The sequence below is a fragment of the Stigmatopora argus genome, chromosome 7 (assembly GCF_051989625.1).
Source record: "Stigmatopora argus isolate UIUO_Sarg chromosome 7, RoL_Sarg_1.0, whole genome shotgun sequence".
Lineage (NCBI taxonomy): Eukaryota > Metazoa > Chordata > Actinopteri > Syngnathiformes > Syngnathidae > Stigmatopora > Stigmatopora argus.
Window position 1 is genome coordinate 12482603 of NC_135393.1, and position 17420 is coordinate 12500022.

Sequence of the window (17420 nt, forward strand, 5' to 3'; positions counted from 1 at the left end):
TCGCGATCTACGTAATGGACACCCCTGATGTACACACTGCATCCCCAACCACGCCCCCTTTGGACACGCAAAGGTGCAGCTGCACTCTCAGCACCCCCATAAGCTCCGCCCCTGACGTCGATAGACGTCCAAACATGTGGTTCATTTCATCTTTCTGCTATGAATTCAGTTTGTCACTCGTAGACGCCATTCTCCGTCAATGGCAGCCAATGAGTTAAAATGGACGGACTCTCAAGCCAGCCTCCTTAAGAGGGGAAAAATACGAGGCGCGCGCACTGTATCCAGCGCGTTCACGACACGCTGCGCACTGACTGCCCGTGTAGAGAGAAAGAGAAAGAGATCGACAGACATAGAGAGAGAGAGAGAGAAGGAGCCGATATTATATTAGTGGTGACAGAGAGCACATATATTTTAGACGAGCGCATGCGACAAGGTAAGCACGGATGGGACACAACCATTGAGCACTAGCAGACGACTTCACGGCGTCTACGTGCCCCTCTTGTTTTTCTTTTCTTTTTTTCTTCCCTTTTTTTAATTTATTTAACGGTGCAAGGGCCGACGTGACGATCGTATGTTTGTTGTGTCCGTCCGCAGATGCTGAGCGTCGCCTTGCTGTTCATGTGCGCCGTCACCCTCGGACGCGTCTCGGCACGCTCCGACAGCGGCAATTTTTTGGATGATAAGTGGCTCACCGGAAGATGGGATAGATTCAGAGATGTAAGTCACGTTTCGCCACCCGCTATTTGCCCCCGATGAGTGTGTGTGTTTGCGTGTGTGCGCGTGTGCATGCGCCTTAGTCACGCGCTCGCCACTGGCGACTCTAGATACAATGCAAATGACCCTTGCATGTGTGTGTGTCCTTGCTTGCCACAGACAGCCTTTTTACACAACAAACATAAATGTGTATACTTAAATGTATGCAGGGGTGATCCTTGGGTACTCATGTTCTTCATCCATTCATTCATTTTCGGAACCGCTTATCCTCATAAGGGTTGTGGGGGTGCTGGAGCCTATCCCAGCTAACTACGGGCACCAGGCAGAGGACATCGTGAATTGGTGGCTAGCCAATCGCAGGGCAGAAGGAGACAAACAACCATTCACGCTCACATTCATACCTAGGGGCAATTTAGAGTGTCAAAACTCCCTACCTTGCATGTTTGGGGGACATGGGAGGAGACTGGAGAACCCAGAGAAAATCCACTCAAGCCTGGGGAGAACATGCAAATTCCATGTGACCTGGGATCAAACTCTCGACCCCAGAACTGTGAGGCCAATGCACTAACCACTCATCGCCTGCTCGCATTGTTGACATCACAAAATAGCCAATTGACACATTGCTCTTAAAGTGGTCTCCATCTCCTCAGGAAGTCTTTTTAAAATAATATTATCTTGCCTCTTGTGGGTTCTCTCTTTGCCCTTTGTCGAGTTGTGCGTATGTTTGGTTCCTGCAGCTCTCGGTTCAAATAACAGGCTTAAAGGAAGGTGCTGTCAGCCACCATTACACCGACATGCCAAAGGCCACTTAGTGCTGCTGCTCATTGTCGTGGCGAATAGCATCCAGACTCTCATCATCATAGACGGCTGCAAAGTGGGCTGCAAGGAGATTCTGTGCTGGGCTTCGTCCTCAAAGGGCAAGCATGCATGCACGAGAAATACATCCACTTTCTCCTCTAGGGTTGAACAATTTAGACAATCGAATTGCATTTTTTGCTGTGCAATTTTTTACAATTTTTACAATTCATCCATTTTCCGACCGCTTATCCTCGCATGGGACGTGGGGGTGCTGGAGCCTATCACAGATAACTATGGGCACAAGGCAGGTGACACCCTCAATTGGATAGCATGTATGTAAAAAATAATAAGGTTATTTATCAGTACAATGGAGTGTAATTTATGGGCCCTATAAATAATAAAAAGATACCTAAAGCTTGCCTAAAACCAATGGCTTTCTATCTTGACAGCTTAAAATAGTCAAGCCTTGCAGGCCAGACGATGAAGAGGAACTGTGATTGTTTGTGTTGAACAAATAGTCTAGTACTTCAATAGCACAGGAAGAGTCCCATTGGTTGCATTTAAAAATGAAATGAAAAGTGTTTTTAGGTGTCACATGACAGTATACAATGCTCTAAGAACTTCCTGTTTTATTGAATAACAGGGCAGGCCCACAGGTGTTACCAAAGACCTGATTTAAAATTATATAAGCATTAACATGCCAGGTCATTATTTATATTGCATGCTGATAATGTTGTTTGTCAAATCAAATGCACAAGGTAGGCCAAAGTAACTCCTTGAGTCCAATTTGAAATAAATTCTCAAGCACTGCTTAATCAGATCTGTTTGTCTTACTATATTTGCACATATTCTGCGGTGCTCTTTACTTTAATCTGATTTAAATGTTAAATTTAAGTATATACTGTCTGACTTTTATCTTTACAGCCGTAAGCGGGCCTCCTGCTAAGTGCACTAGATAGGATCTCGGCTACTGATTTAATGAAAGTCGCCGGGGGCTTCCTGAGTCGAATCTCAATTCTTAGACTTTGGAGCACCAAACTCAGTGATTAGCTTTTATGAAAAATTGGGAATACCCCAAAGATGAGTTGTGATTGAGAGCGTTATTGGAACATTATAGTATTGTCTTTTTCTCTTTTATTTGACCTAGTTGAAAATTTTATCCACAGTATAAATTTTTCAAAATACAAAAAGAAATGGTTATACAATATTGATTGATTGCATATAGCCACCCGATAGTGCAGTGTTTCTTTAGCCTGACTTTGGTGCAGACAGCGTGGGTTTGATTTCCACTCGGTGGCGGTGTGGTTGTTAGTGTGACTGGTTGTCTGTATGTGTGTGTGACTGGCGACCAGTTTAGGGTGTAATCCGCCTTTCGCCCAAAGCCAGCTGGGATAGGCTCCAGATGCCCCTGACAAAGATCAGTTGTTTTGAAGATGAAAGGTATAAATGAATGATTTTATACATATGAGATCACCCCATTCATTGGTCATCTATTTAGGATATTTTGTAAAGGTAGGTTAAAACATTAAATTTGCTTGTTTCTTCTCATTTGTCTATATAATTTAAAAACAATGAAAAAATAATGTTTACTGGAAGGATGCCTTTTGTGAATGTTGATTATATACTGACCCAATGAGTGCTTATCATTATTTTTGTACAGCTACCTCTCATTTACACATGTTTTAGTGGTATACTCATTAAAACAACGCAACTGAATGTTTTATAAAAAGACTGTATCATGAAAAATCAGTTGATTCATATCTCAAAGTGGTCATTGACAACATTTTTTTTTAACATGGTCACTTGCTGATCTCAAATATTGACCATTGGTTTGTTACCTTCCAGCAAACTGAGAAATGTAACGCCAAATAAAAACTTGGTCCCCATTTCCTTTTGGAAACAAAGTTGTATGTTAAGTGTAGTCCATCTTAGCACTTAGTTTTTCTTTAGTGCAAAATTGATTTATATTTTAATGGTAAAATAAGATGATTTGGACAATAGAAGTTTATATGCGAAGGATTCCTGTGCTCTTTAGCTCATGGATGGTTAAATGAGGCAAAGAAGGTACAGACCTGAAGGCCTTTTCCACTTCAGCGCACCTCATTGTTGAACTGTGCGTGTCAGTGGCTGCGTGCTTGAACCAGACGGGTTGAGTACAGTGAAAACATGAACATTTCTCCTGTTGGACATTAAAATGGAGAATGAAGTGAAGGAAGCCATTAGGGTTCAATTAGAATAGGATGGCTTGCTGGTGTAGAAAGGGTTTACCCTGAAGACCGTAGATGGCAGGAGTTATGAAAAGCAACATTTTCCTGTAGCGCACATTTTTATTACAAGATCAAAATACTGTAAATGAGGAGATGAGTTAGGGGACTTGAGTGCCACGGGATTTTGTTTGTGTGCATTTGTGCAAATGATGTGAAAAAAAACTGTCGCATGGGAGGGAAGTGGAAAGAGATACAGACGTTGAAAGAAGATGGAGTGAATACTTTCTATTTTTAAACACTCAAGAAGCAATTTTATCACCCGTAGTACAATTTGGGTGTTCTCTGTTTTGGAAAAAGCTGGGAGGTGATTGCATGTGTACATTGAGGCATTCATCTGCTCTTCTATTTGTGATGTTGAATCATTGTGCTGCGCAACAATCAGTGCGATGATGTTCCTGTAGTGTGTGTGTTTGCATTTGCATGACTGTGTTTGAATCCATTCAGACCGTTTCACGTCTTGACTAAGGGCCTGCCCTCCATCATGCAATGGCCTCATTCGTAGCTTAAATAGGAGGAAGCTCACACAGAAGACACATTGACTACTTCCTCACTTGCGTTCATCCCATTTGAATTCATTCATTTTAATTCACGGGGGGGCCGGCAGCTGAATGGTTAGCGCGTCGGCCTCACAGTGGGGGACCTGGGTTTAAATTCAGGTCGGTCCACCTGTTTTGAGTTGGCATGTTCGCCCCGGGCCTGCGTGGGTTTTCTCTAGGCACTCCAGTTTCCTCCCATATTCCATAGACATGCATGGTAGGCTGATTGGACACTCTAAATTGCCCTAGTGGTGAGTTTGAAGGTGAATGGTTGTTTGTGTCAGTGTTGTTTTTGGCATTGCTTTTCATTTACGTGCTAGTTTTGGTCTTTTGAAGAAAATTACTCATTAGACTTAGTCATATTTGAGTCATTTCACAATGTGTTAGTCTTTTCATTGACGAATACTCAAAATGTTTTTGTATGTAAATATTCCAAGATTTTAATGTAAAATAAATTATGGTTTTGAACAATTTCGAATTTATATCGCGAGATGAGTACACGTTTTAGACAGAACTTGCTGTCTAACCAAATATGCTCAAATGTACTTCTTGTGTTGAAGTCAGTAGTGTAAACAAGCTGAAATATTAGCCTGAATTCGGCTTTTCTTTTGCACCAAAATGCTGAGAATAAATTAAAATTTTAGCTGAAAGTAAGTCTATGTAATCCGAAAATGACTTGGTGAAATTTGATTATATTTGAAATCATCGATATATATTTTGTTATCAACATTCTTAACACTGAATATGATAGCCACATTTCCATTGGAATTTTTATGCTTTATGATGGCATATAGGGAAGAAAAAAAAGAATATTCAGTTTAACTTGTTTTTGTTCAGCTACACGACTACTTTTCACTGTGATTTGCATGGCCTCGACAAAATTCACATGAAAGTAGTTCATACAGCCTCAAACATTTTTTTTAAATTAAACTAATTACATTTTCTATTTCTGGAGATAGGCCTTCCCATGCGCTTCCAACTTAATGTGAATAAAACATTTGTTTTTGGCATTTGGATTGTTTTTATTTTTTTTCCCTGAGGGGAGTTATATTTCATTAGCTTTAGTTCACACAGTGACTCACATTGTTGGAACTTATTTATCTTCACCAATTGGAACTAATGTTGTTGTTTTTTACACAGTGTTAATGTTCAGGTTGTCATTCCGGAAAATCAGTACCATTTTTATCTATAGTATTTATATATTCGACACCCACATCCAAGGTGTGTGTTTTCCTTTATTTTGTCTGGCGAAGAAAATATGCCATTACCTTGTGTTTTATCGTATTTGCTGCTTTTGTTTTATGATATTTATTTGTTTAGCTGTTCAGTTAAACTGAAATTCCCGTTGCTACGTGCAAGTCAAGGCATTATCTTTGCTAAACACATGCATGCCCGAAGCGCTGGTGATTGATGTTCGCCGAGACTTTCATCCATTCCTCTGATAAAAAAAAAACACTAACAGAATGATTTCATTTTCTCTCTTTGTTCCGCCTTCCCTAAAGGAAGTGGAGGTTTGTATAGATACATTCATTGGAACTGAAATTGTCATCTACGTGTTCATGTAGTATTTGAAGTCTCCTTTGAACCTTGTTCTTATTGCCATCCTTATGGTTAATCTTGTTTTAGGAACCAGGAACGTGGACCGCATCCAAGCCTTTTGACCAAGGTCTGTGTAAACAATTTACAAGTGCATGAAATACACATTTTACAGTTACTATTAGTTGCATTATCATTTTTAATATAGACTTTTTTTAGTCATGGGGCATCCAATGGTGCCGATGCACTTTTAGTAAAATCTAACAGAAGTCATCCACCCAATCGGACATGGCAATGTTTGTGAAAAGCAGGAGTCCTTTAAAACTGACTCCCTGACACTCTTATTCAGACTTCTTAATGCCAGAGTTATTATTATACAGGTTTGTCTAACAAATGAAAATGACTTATTAAAATGTGTGTATTTCTCAACCTTCTTTTTCATTATTATGATTTATTATGAACGGTACAAATTTTCACAAGTCAAATCATGTAACCGAAAACAATTGTCCTATTTGGCGTCTGCTTTAATGATTAAGAAAAGCTGAAAAGGAATGAAAGTCACTAATTTCTCGGTTGTTCTGCCATGCTTATCTTATGAAGCGCACCAACATGCCTGGATAGAAAGACTTAATAGAAATAAAGAGGAGCTGCTGCTCAGACACATGCAATTGGTTTGCTCTCAAATTGAAATTTAGCATTCATCATAGTGACCGTTTGTCATCTGAAAGATGACTAGCTAACTCTCTTTTCCCCTCAAGCGGATGATCATCTACTAAGAGTAAAATGACAAGGGAAACATCATTTTTATCCCTACAGTCACCTTGATACGTCATTGTATCACAGAGGGTGATAAATGTATATTTCCACTCCACCCCACTGGGAGATGAGCGCGTAAAAAGTCACGAGTGTAACCTCCAACACACCATATCCAAACTGGACACGACAGGGAAACAATAGTATTAGAGAGTGCGTCGGAGGATGGAGGCTGTGTAATCTAGCAAAGCTGCTCAGAGATTACCCTAAGGTTCTTTAGTGGCGAGGTCGCTCACAAACTGTTCTCAGATCAGACAGAACAGGGCTTCAGTTCCTCTGTATATGACGCCGGATGCACCAAAGGCAGACCTGCAATCGGTCATGTGCTTACAATAAAGATGACACCCTCAGGCTAACGTTCACATCTAAAATCAGCTTTCTTTAAAGCTGCCCGTATCCCCTGACCGCTGCCAGATCAGTTTATAGAAATCCCGCACGAGTCCGCCGTACCGTTGAGGCTGATGTGAGGTCAGACGTAGCGTCTATAACTAGTTCCGTCTGTTTTTAGCCGTGAGGATACTTACGGTATTACGGCTTTAGGTTCGGCGTGAGCGTGACATTAGTGGCTAGAATTAACGTGTGCAAACAGATGTCTCACACGTATCCATATAGCTCAAAAGGATCAAAAATGAAAGTACATCCTTTGACTAAAGAATTGCTTGCACATCCTCGAAAGAACCAAACGAGCATTTAATCCTAGAGGATTATTCGCTTTGCCTGCCCGCCATTCTTATTGTTTTTAGAGGCCCCTTTTTACAAAGAGGAGCAATCGCACTAAAAATATACACGCTTAAAAGAAATCTTTTTGTGTGCGTGCAGGCCTTGATCCATCCAAAGACCCTTGTCTGAAGATCAAATGTGGCCGTCACAAGGTGTGTGTGGCTGAAGACTACAAAACAGCCGCTTGCGTCAGCCAGAGGAGGGTTAGGTAATCCACACACAAACGGTCATGTTAAAATAAAACTGTCCTGCTAAATTGCTGTCAGATGTTTCCTTGTGACCCAAGTGTAAATGAAAAATGATTCCCTTGGCTTGTTTGTAGCCTGCTGTGTTGTCTCCTGACTTATTTAAGGGGCAGGAAAACACTACAAGCAAAGGGATTTTCCTATGTTTGCGACTGCTCTACTGGTTTTTCCGCTCCCTCGTGATGGGGACTGTTGAGTCCAATTACCACAGTACTGATGCAAAGCGCTGCCAAATTATGTGAATGGGGCTTGAATATGAGTTTGTTGTGGCGTGTGTTTGGTGGGGACACTGCAGACTGGACTGAAGACAGATACGCCTTGCTGACCTCATTTCCAATTCTTCTCCACTGCAATACGTCACCCAAACGTTGACATTTCAATAAGGAAAAAAGTTGCACATAAATCTTGAATTAGAGCTCGCAAGGGCATTATTTTAATCACCGGCTTTTTTTTTTAGCTTTAAAGATGCCAGTTTGTACCAGAGTCCTGGTTCCAAGTGCAATCCTTGCCCCGTGGTCCACCCTTCCCCTGTTTGTGGAACCGACAGCCACACTTACTCCACCAAGGTACCATTGAGTGCACTGGGGAACATGGGTGGGACAAAATATCCTTGTCGTAATTCGGGATGACTAGATGGACTATGGTTAGCACTTTTAAAGGTACTGTAAGGTCAAATCAAGTGAATAATTGGTTGGATTGGGTGGAAATAAATATTAGTTTTAACAACCCTGACAAAATTTGAATAAATAAAAAATTACGTGTACTGTAATAAGGCTTTTAATACTGTCCTGTCAGTGCTAGGATTCTGTAGGCGATGGTCACTTATTTTCAAACAGAATATAGAATTAGAAGATTTTTCAGCGTTTCTAATTGATTCCGTCCTGTGATTTACGTATTTATATTACTGCGACATTTAGTTCAAAGCTCTTGTTTTAATGACACTGCTTTTATTGAACAGATTGATAATTCCAGGCAGAGTCCTAACTAGTAACATTAAAATTTTCCCATTTAAACGCCAATGAAAGTAATTCGGAAAATTACATTAATTATTTTTAATGCTTCTGAGTCACAAGAGCCACAAAATTGAGAATCATTAGGGACTTGATTGCTTTAATAACCAATGCTTGATAAAATGAGTTAGTAGTACTCGTAGAGAATAAGCAATTACAAAAAAAAGAATTATGCTCGTTTCTACAAACAAAAGAAGCAGTTAGTTTCATACAATTGTTATAATCTGAGACAACATAATTAGTGTCAACTCGACTTGGGTTTAGCTGAGCTATTTGTTATGAAATGAGAGCCTGCTTAAATATTTATAAATATCAAAATGACATCCAGCAATATATATGAAAATATCTATAACCATAAGTGTTACACAGTGCTGATCTTATTTTTTTTTTTTTGTTGAAAAACGAAAATGTTATTCTTTTACTATATAGAAACATTATTTTGTTTGATGAACGAGGAAATAAAATGTTATAGAACATATTGCACACAAAAAAAGTATATATTATGGTGCAATGTTTTAGGAAAAGCACTGCCTTTATTTTTTTAATAACACCTGAAGCTGTTCTTTTCAGAACAGCTTTAATGAGAAGGATAATGCTTCAATTACAAAATCAATGTCTAGAAAACAGTGTTATTCTATCTTACATGAAACCTAATAGTAGCACTTAAGACCTTTAAATGTTCAGATACTTGTACAAGAATTTCATGAGGTGGACATTTTGTTGTAATCGGGGCTTTAATGTTATCCTGGGCAGAATACTGCAATAGCACTCAGCGATTCCCACCCTTTGAACAAATAAAGCAAAAATGTTCTCCAGTAGAAACATGGGAGTCACATCTTTCCTCATACTAATCCGACTAATGTGATTTTTCCTCCCTCTGCGGTCTCATTGTATTAGTGCAAGTTAGACTACCAGGCATGCATCAGCGGCAAGAAGATTGCTGTCAAGTGTGCTGGAATGTGTCCTTGCCCCACTCAACCTGAAAAGAGCTCCACAGACAGGAAAGGTAAGACACACACGCACACTAAGATGGATTCGGTGGTGCATGATCAGGATGAACAGGCAGATGATATCCTGGCCCCCTTTTCAAGCTCATTGATCACCTGAAGTGAATCCGTCTCCACCAAAAGGAAGGAGCCAGGCAATAAAGCAGCATCATTAATCATTAGTGTTGTTCTCACTCAGTGTGCAGTGAGACTGAACTCAAGGAGGTAGTGGGTCGGCTGAGAGACTGGTTTAGAGTGTTACGTGACAACAGCAACCACAAGAGAGACAAGCTCCAGAAGAACAGTGAGTGGCGACACAAAGAACATTATATTGCACTACCCTTCTTCTTATATATAGTGACATCAATTCCGATTGTCGTTCTCGCCAGAATTTGAGGTCGGGACATCGCCCGTATGCAAAGATCCACTCGGATGGATGTTCTCCCGCCTGGATACAAACTTTGACCTTCAGCTTGGCCAATCGGAGATCAAGAGTCTCTACCTAGATAGGAATGAGCCTTGCTCTGACGCATTCTTCAAGTCGTGCGATACGCATGCCGACAAAGTTATTTCCAGCTCCGAATGGTGCACCTGTTTCCAGAGATACACAGGTAATATCAATGATTGAAATATTTCACATTTACACTGTAAACAAGTATCAGCATTTCTAGATGCTGTGATACTAATAATGATATTAATTATTAGTATTATTATTAGTATTTATTAGTAAATAATAGAATCAATACAAGAAAAGCAGATTGGTTATCAAGTCACATATATTACTGTAATTTCTTGTTTAATTTTAAGTTTAAGTCGATCCATTCAAAAAAATACATATATTATACTATACACATATACACATACATATATACACACACATACACATAAATTTACATATACATACATATATATATTGTATATCATTCATCAAGTAGAGATACACCTTAATTTGCATATTTTTTTCAAATGATTTGACTCAAACCTGAGTTGATTAGGTGATATATGCATGTGAAAAAAAACAAGTCATCTGTACTGTAGTTTTAGTCAAAAAAATAATAAAGTACTATCAGTTTTTTAGCATTATGCTTGTTATAACCCAAGCTCCTTTCAAAAATCAAGTCGTTTAGAGTAAATGCAACTGTCCATGCAAAGCATATTCCGAGAACTGTGACAATAACACACAAAAAGGTCTAGTTTACAGCACCACGGCCTTTTCTGTAAGTTTGCGGTTTGTCGCCAATGTCCCGCCTTTCGACTTTCCAGACACCCCTTGTAAAGCGGAGCTGTCATCCATCGGCAAGAAGCAAGCGGGAAAGAAGCTGCTCGGTAAGCCCTAAAAGCGCACACGCGTCATAAACCACGCATGCTAACACTAATGCGCCTTCCTTTACTCTTTGTGTGCTTTGGCTTCCGTTTGGCAGGCCAGTATCTGCCGTCTTGTGATGAGGACGGTTACTATCGCTCGTACCAGTGCCACAGCAGCAGCGGTCAGTGCTGGTGTGTGGATCGCTATGGCAACGAGCTGGCCGGCTCACGCACCCATGGTCCAGCTGACTGCGGTAGGTAAAGTCATTTGAGGAAACATAAAACGGGGGCAACTCTCTGCGAGTGCCGCATTCAAACACTGCAGAAGATGAATTTTTTAGAAGTGATCATAATAAGGTCACTGCAAGTTTTAATGAAAAACAAGATAGGAAAAATGAATCAATTGTTCCACAACTTACCCTGAAAATGAAACTTTACTTCACTAGTTGATTTGTGTTCAGGTTTTTATTCGCGCACATTGCACAGCACCTTATTACATCTGTGGATACCCTTAATGTGGTATATAAATTTTATCTTCATTCAGCAAATGCAGAAAACCATTCTTCATATTTTGTAGATGTAAAAAGCAGTTTTGACAATATTTAATTGAAGTTACTTTTCAAGCTGATGTTTATTAAAAACAATAGCATTTTACTTTTTTTAGGCTCTTTGTTTCACCGAACAAAAAAGAGCTACTTGATTTTTATCAACTATATCTAAGAGGATTACATTTTTATAGACATAAGAAATTAAAAACGCTCAAGGAAAAAATTAAGCTTTAATAACTAATGTGTTTGTTCAGACTTGGCTTGCATTTTTATAGCTTGATTATGGCATTATTTATAGCTCAATGTGTAATTTAAAATACTTTAATGTCCAAATATTGACTGTATTTCTTGCTTGCGACCACCACACTCCCTCCTAATGAATTGAATTAATTGTATTAAAGTGTTAGTGTATGTACTGCATGAGTTTTGATCGTCCCTCCCAAAAATATATTCATTTTTAAGTGACCCTCACTTAGCTGTCTTTGTTTGCACTATTCGCAGCAAGGCTGGCTCCCTCGATCATGATTTTATATAAATCACGTCCTTGAGTTTAATCATTTCATGAGTATTTCGTCTACTAAGAGTAATTATTGTTCAGATGACGGATATTCCTGTGGCTCAATTGTTTCTGTATGCAGGTTGCTGCTCGTTTTGCTCGGGTGGAAGATTGCATTCACGAACATAATCACAGTTTTGAAAGGACATTCAGCGGAAAAAAAAAGTTTTTCCTTGGGCCATTGTGACATTTTGGATTCTATTATGTTTTCAGGCGTTATTTTAGAGTCTTCAGGAGATCTCGGTAGTGGAGACGCCATGGTAACCGAAGACGACGAAGATTCCTTCGTCCTGAGTGAACAGGCTGGGATGGACGATGAGGATGATGAGGATGACGACGACGGTGATGAGTACGTGTCATAATTTTATTTTAATGTCATTTCTTTTTTATCATTAGGAAAAAATAAGAAACACTGTTTGTTTGGTCAAACTGCACGTTTCTAGACGCCCCCAGGCATATATTTCATCATACTAACAGCCTAAGGACTATTTCTGTATTCTTTATTTCTACCTATTCAAGTATATATAAAAGAAAAGTTCCATTTTGGTTTTTTTTTTTAATTTTGCTTCCCTTAAACCTAGAATACCTGTTGGCTTAATGGCGTTTTTTGGTTTCCTTTGAGTGCAACTGCCAAGAAAGGCAGCCCATCCAATGTTTTGGATGTGGTCACATGTGCTGAAAGCTTCTCTTTGATTGGACACTCATGTCCTCGAGTGTGTCCTGTCCTTGTTCACCACTCTTAGTGTGTTGATGCCTGAGGCGCGCTATTTAAGAGATTTTCCGCCTCCTCTTCATCATCCCTCTCTCTCTCCTGCTCCTTATCTAATGTTCCAGTGTATAGGTGGGATGTTGATGATGTAGATAAGAGAATATTTCACTCTTTAGGTTTCTTTTCATCTTCATTCGTAACTGTGACTGTGTGGAAAAAGAAAGATAAGAGAGGGACACGCTTCTTTGTTGGTAGAGTTGAGACGCGGTGTTAAGCGTCTGAACTAACATGTACAAAAAAAAAATCAAAAAAAATCTCATCATCTCAAAAGGCTCGGGTACCGATTAGTGCTTAGAACGAAGGGGGGAAAAAGCCAGAGGCGTCGACAGTGAAAATGATGATGTATTTTTCTAATCCATTGTTGGATGATTACAGAGGATTTGTTGTAGCATGTCCAAACGCTGCGTGACGTTGCAACGGCCAACTTCAAAATAGCGTGTACAGATTGAAGCACGGCTAGCAACAAATCACATAAAGGTTTACTGAGCTTGTGGGGGGGAATAACATGCTGTACAGTAGATGTTATGCATTTTTCTTTTTTTTAAGTCTTATTCAATTTGAAAAAAAGGCAAAAATACGTTGCACAGTCAATGAGAGTCATGCAGGGTGACGGAAAGGTGAAGGTGTGCCTTTTTTTCAGCAGGGACAGGTGACTATAGAAGCAGGTGACACATGCTTACTGGACTCAACCTTGCCTAAAATGGCTGATCTGATCATGAAAGGGTCTTTACTGTCTGGATTTTCTCTTACTACCGCTCCAATTCCCTTTAGTTTTTCATAAAAAAATGCTAAGACATAGTTAGACACACACAAGCTATTTAGGGATGAACTATGTTAGATTGCGCTGAATCTCCACGTTTTATACAGTATATTAGTACACTGAATAAAAGAGATTCTCTAAGATGGCTTTACATAATACTTTTAGTTTTGAGTTGCATATGTGCTCACCGGTAAATTAATCCAGATGCAATTCTTGGAATCAGCTGTACTTTAGTTTTTTATGCCCCACATTCTGGTATACCATGCTAAACCATTGTTTTCAATGGATATGTTTTTTAATCTAACATTCATTCAGTCTGTCCCACATCTTTGGCCACCAAAGAGATTCAAGAGTTTTATTTAAAAAAAAATGTGCTCAACACTTCAACATGGGCCAAAACTTGTATTCCTTTTTTCACACATGTTTTCATCTTTTTTTCTAACATTTGTAGTTCACTATCATTTTGGAGGCTTTCCCCGTGAGACATTATTTGGTCATCTGAGACGTGCGTTTCTCGTTGTTTTCAACCAGGTCTCGAAATCTCTCTGCTGTCTAAACTAAAATCTTACCCAAATAGTCCTTGGTTTCGATCACTTAACATGGAATTCCACTTTACATTTCGACATTCCGATGAATATTTCTACTTGCAAACTTGTTTAGATTTGAGTAGACACTGTAGTTATTCTCAACACTGTCGTCGTCATTTGCGTTAAAAGCTGGCCATAATGACGCTTTCTTTTTTTACTGTATCTTTGATTTGCTGAAATAAAAAGCTATATTGACCAATGTTTGCTTCTTTGTTTCCTCTGCAAACATATTCCGGCTTTCTCATTGTTTCGCTTCCCCCTAGTTTTCGACTTAATTATAGAAAAAAGGAACCAGTGTACAGTAGAAATGTCGGTGGTAGAGAGGAAACAAGGAGGGAGTTGTTAGTGAAAAAGCACAAGTTGAAATGTTGATGAAATATACAGCCCATGTTGTCTTGAGAGCAAAGTGATGACTACTTCAAGTAGAAGACAAGCACGTTTATGCTTCAAGCCATTTTGGAAATAAGGGTGACAAAGCGTTCATTTCTCTGTATGTGCGCACGCATGCAGCAAAACTGCATTATGTAGGAGGAGGACAGCTTAATTTTTCATGATTTGCCTTCACACAAACACCAAACAGTGTGTACACACTAATATGAACTAAATAGTACATAGTAGAGCCAACTTATTACTTTGGAAAGGTAAGGCATATCAACCTTTAAAAGCTTGTTTCTGGGCCACTTTGTGTAACTATAATAAATGCTTATGAGCATACGTGCTGATATTCATGGCTTGTGGGGATACAAAGTAATGTATTTTACTTTGTTTTTAAATAGTTGTATTTTATTTAGCTGCAAATGTATTTATTATATTACAGTTGGTTCTTTTTAAATTTGCATTTTGTTTTTTTTATAAAGAAATCCTTTGCTTCATTTCATCAGATTTTTTGTACTCCTGTTTCCTCCCACATGCATTATAGTCGCTTGCTTCATTGTGCCCTGTGATTGGTCAAATCAAGGTTTCCTCCAACTATATCACCCATAGTTGGCTTGTATGGCTCCAGCACCCTTGTGAGTATAAGACACGGAAAACGAATGAATATAATTTTATGAATTTAAGTTTAATGTGTACTTGATAGAAATCCTATCAGCTACAAAAAAACTTTAGGTTGAGAAGACTAATAATATAATTGTTCCCCTTAAAACAAGGCTTTCCTGGTTTTTTTCGCATTCTCCAAAAAAAGCTTTCAGAAACTACTGCGGCTCTACGAGTGTTAAAGGCTTCACTTAGCTGTGACTTACAGCTGGCCATCAAGCGTGCTGCTCTATATTCCTGTTTTACGGGAGGAGACAAGCAGTAGCACACAAAGAGAGCTTTCCCATCAATAACCTAATGGCTTGGTGGCTGGATTGCACACTAGGAAGCAAACGGGAATGAGGCAGTAATGTATGCATCAGTGAGAGTGCACGTGTTGTCATGGGAACGCACTTAGCAACTCTTTAAAAATGCTGTATTTTTAATTCTATTTCTCTTTATTAGACATTGTTCTTAAAGTTCTACATCAACAAAGGAAAAATAGGTAAGGAAAAATGCCGTATGAATAGGATTTTAAGGTGATTTACTACTTCACAGAAGACAAAGTCCTTCCAAATTTCTCGTTTAAAAAAAAAGTGGATTGTTTCATTAATCTCAATGCATTAAGTAAGGTTTTTGTCAGCCACACGCCTAAAAAAAGGTTAAAAATCAGATTCATTTTATGTGAAAAAAATGTATTACAAAGGAATTCCATATTTTGGATTATTATCACCATAAAGGTTTGTATTATTCTATTGAAATTTAACTGTTAATCTGTATTTAAACTTGCCACCCTTTAATATGTCCACCTTGTTTTGACTCATTGCATTTTCTGCCCTCTGCTGTTTAGATGTGGTGATGTGAAAATCAGGAATAATGTAAGAGTACTCATCAGTTTATATATTGTTCTTTATTTGATGTACAAAAACAAGTCATAAACAGTTATTACAAAGCTTAAAAATGTACACCAACTGTTTTTAGTTCTCAAACATGTTAAAACCACATCAAAACGCTTATCGCTGAGATTTAAAATCTGCATTTGAGGTTTAGGTAAGACATCTGACAGATTAAGAACACCCTCCATATTTTAGTGTTATAAAAACAAAACTAAAAAACTTCCTCATGTCAGACCTTTTAATAATGCTCTTGGTTATGTTGCTCTCTCTGTGTCTCTCTTTATATCCATCAACTGTCCCTTATCACGTCTGCAATGAAAAAAATAATAATAATTTAGTTAACTTACATACTCTTGTAGCAGAGCTTTGGGAAAACATCTTTGTTTCTCACCATGGGCTTCATTTCTCCGCCACTTCCATCCTCTGGTTTGTAACGGCCACCTTTCTTGCTGTTTTCAACATACTCCTAAGACGTTAAAAACAAAAAAGATGAGACACTACTCCATATGCAATCTAACCCTTGGTTTTACCCTGAAGTTAAAGGAGATGCACTATTTAACTAAGTTGCTCAATCTAGTAATCAAAATAAGAAGCACAAGGGCTAAAAAAAAAAAAAAAAGATGGAACGCAGTTTGCTCGCGGGCCGTTATGCGGACGCCCCTTGGATAAAGCAATCTTTTAATAGCCGTCATTTTAGTGACGACTGTCCCTGATAGTGTTAAAATGTAAAATAGGGAAACAAAGTAATATTATGGTATTGTGTAATATTCTAAAATAGACAAATAAAAACTGTCATCTAGCTGGGCTATAGGGGAACACTGTAATGTAGGTGCTCATACCATTAAGGTCTTGTCCATGAAGTATTCCCGACCGGCGCTGCCGTCATTGTATTTGCTGTCGACAGCAAAGCAGAGGAAGAGCACGTCCACGACGTTCTCGAACACGGAGAGAAAACAGTGGGCCACCATGTAGGCAAACACGCACACGATGAAGAGTGGAAGGACCCACACGGTGTACTCGCGCTGGTAATTCAATGCCAGCACACCAGCAAACGCTGTGCAGGCCACGATGAGCACCTGAAAATGTGAAAAATTTGATTTTTTTTGTAATATTTAGAAAAAAACTGATGTTCTCGTGGGCCTGAGTTGAAAGTCAATAGGAATTTTCTAAAATATTACAAATACCTTTCCCAAAAAGAGGACAAAGTCCCCCACAGTGTTGATGGTAGCAACTCGCACTGCATTCTCCACCAGGATTACAAAAGCGTCACGGGCTGATGTGCAGAAACTGGTGCTGTTGATGGCTGTGGCTGTATATGCATTCTATCCAACCACACATTTAGAACAAAATTTAACTTTTA

At 39.0% G+C, this 17420-nt stretch overlaps 2 protein-coding genes across 2 annotated transcripts in view; one reads left to right on the top strand and one right to left on the bottom strand.

Annotated features, from left to right (window-relative positions):
* The first annotated feature begins 198 nt into the window (after positions 1 to 198).
* spock3 (SPARC (osteonectin), cwcv and kazal like domains proteoglycan 3) lies at positions 199 to 14349 on the top strand. The gene is made up of 11 exons (XM_077605830.1): positions 199 to 433; positions 595 to 717; positions 5942 to 5981; positions 7484 to 7592; positions 8087 to 8195; positions 9537 to 9645; positions 9825 to 9929; positions 10015 to 10236; positions 10889 to 10951; positions 11047 to 11184; positions 12248 to 14349. The coding sequence occupies exons 2-11, from the start codon at positions 595 to 597 to the stop codon at positions 12394 to 12396; spliced, it is 1167 nt and encodes a 388-aa protein (XP_077461956.1). The 5' UTR covers positions 199 to 433; the 3' UTR covers positions 12397 to 14349.
* Positions 14350 to 16055: 1706 nt separating this feature from the next.
* slc44a1a (solute carrier family 44 member 1a) overlaps positions 16056 to 17420 on the bottom strand; it is a 7125-nt gene continuing 5760 nt past the window's right edge. Inside the window, exons 13-16 of the mRNA XM_077605820.1 lie at positions 17245 to 17382; positions 16900 to 17136; positions 16452 to 16526; positions 16056 to 16369 (exon numbers count right to left, since the gene is read on the bottom strand). Of these exons, the coding sequence (XP_077461946.1) occupies positions 16364 to 16369; positions 16452 to 16526; positions 16900 to 17136; positions 17245 to 17382 (456 nt within the window). The 3' untranslated portion in view covers positions 16056 to 16363. The remainder of the gene's footprint in view (positions 16370 to 16451; positions 16527 to 16899; positions 17137 to 17244; positions 17383 to 17420) is intronic.

Coding starts and splice junctions, on each gene's coding strand:
- spock3 (XM_077605830.1), top strand. CDS start 595: ATGCTGAGCGTCGCCTTGCTGTTCATGTGCGCCGTCACCCTCGGACGC. Junction 718..5,941: donor GATGGGATAGATTCAGAGAT/GTAAGTCACGTT, acceptor ATCTTGTTTTAG/GAACCAGGAACGTGGACCGC. Junction 8,196..9,536: donor GCCACACTTACTCCACCAAG/GTACCATTGAGT, acceptor TCATTGTATTAG/TGCAAGTTAGACTACCAGGC.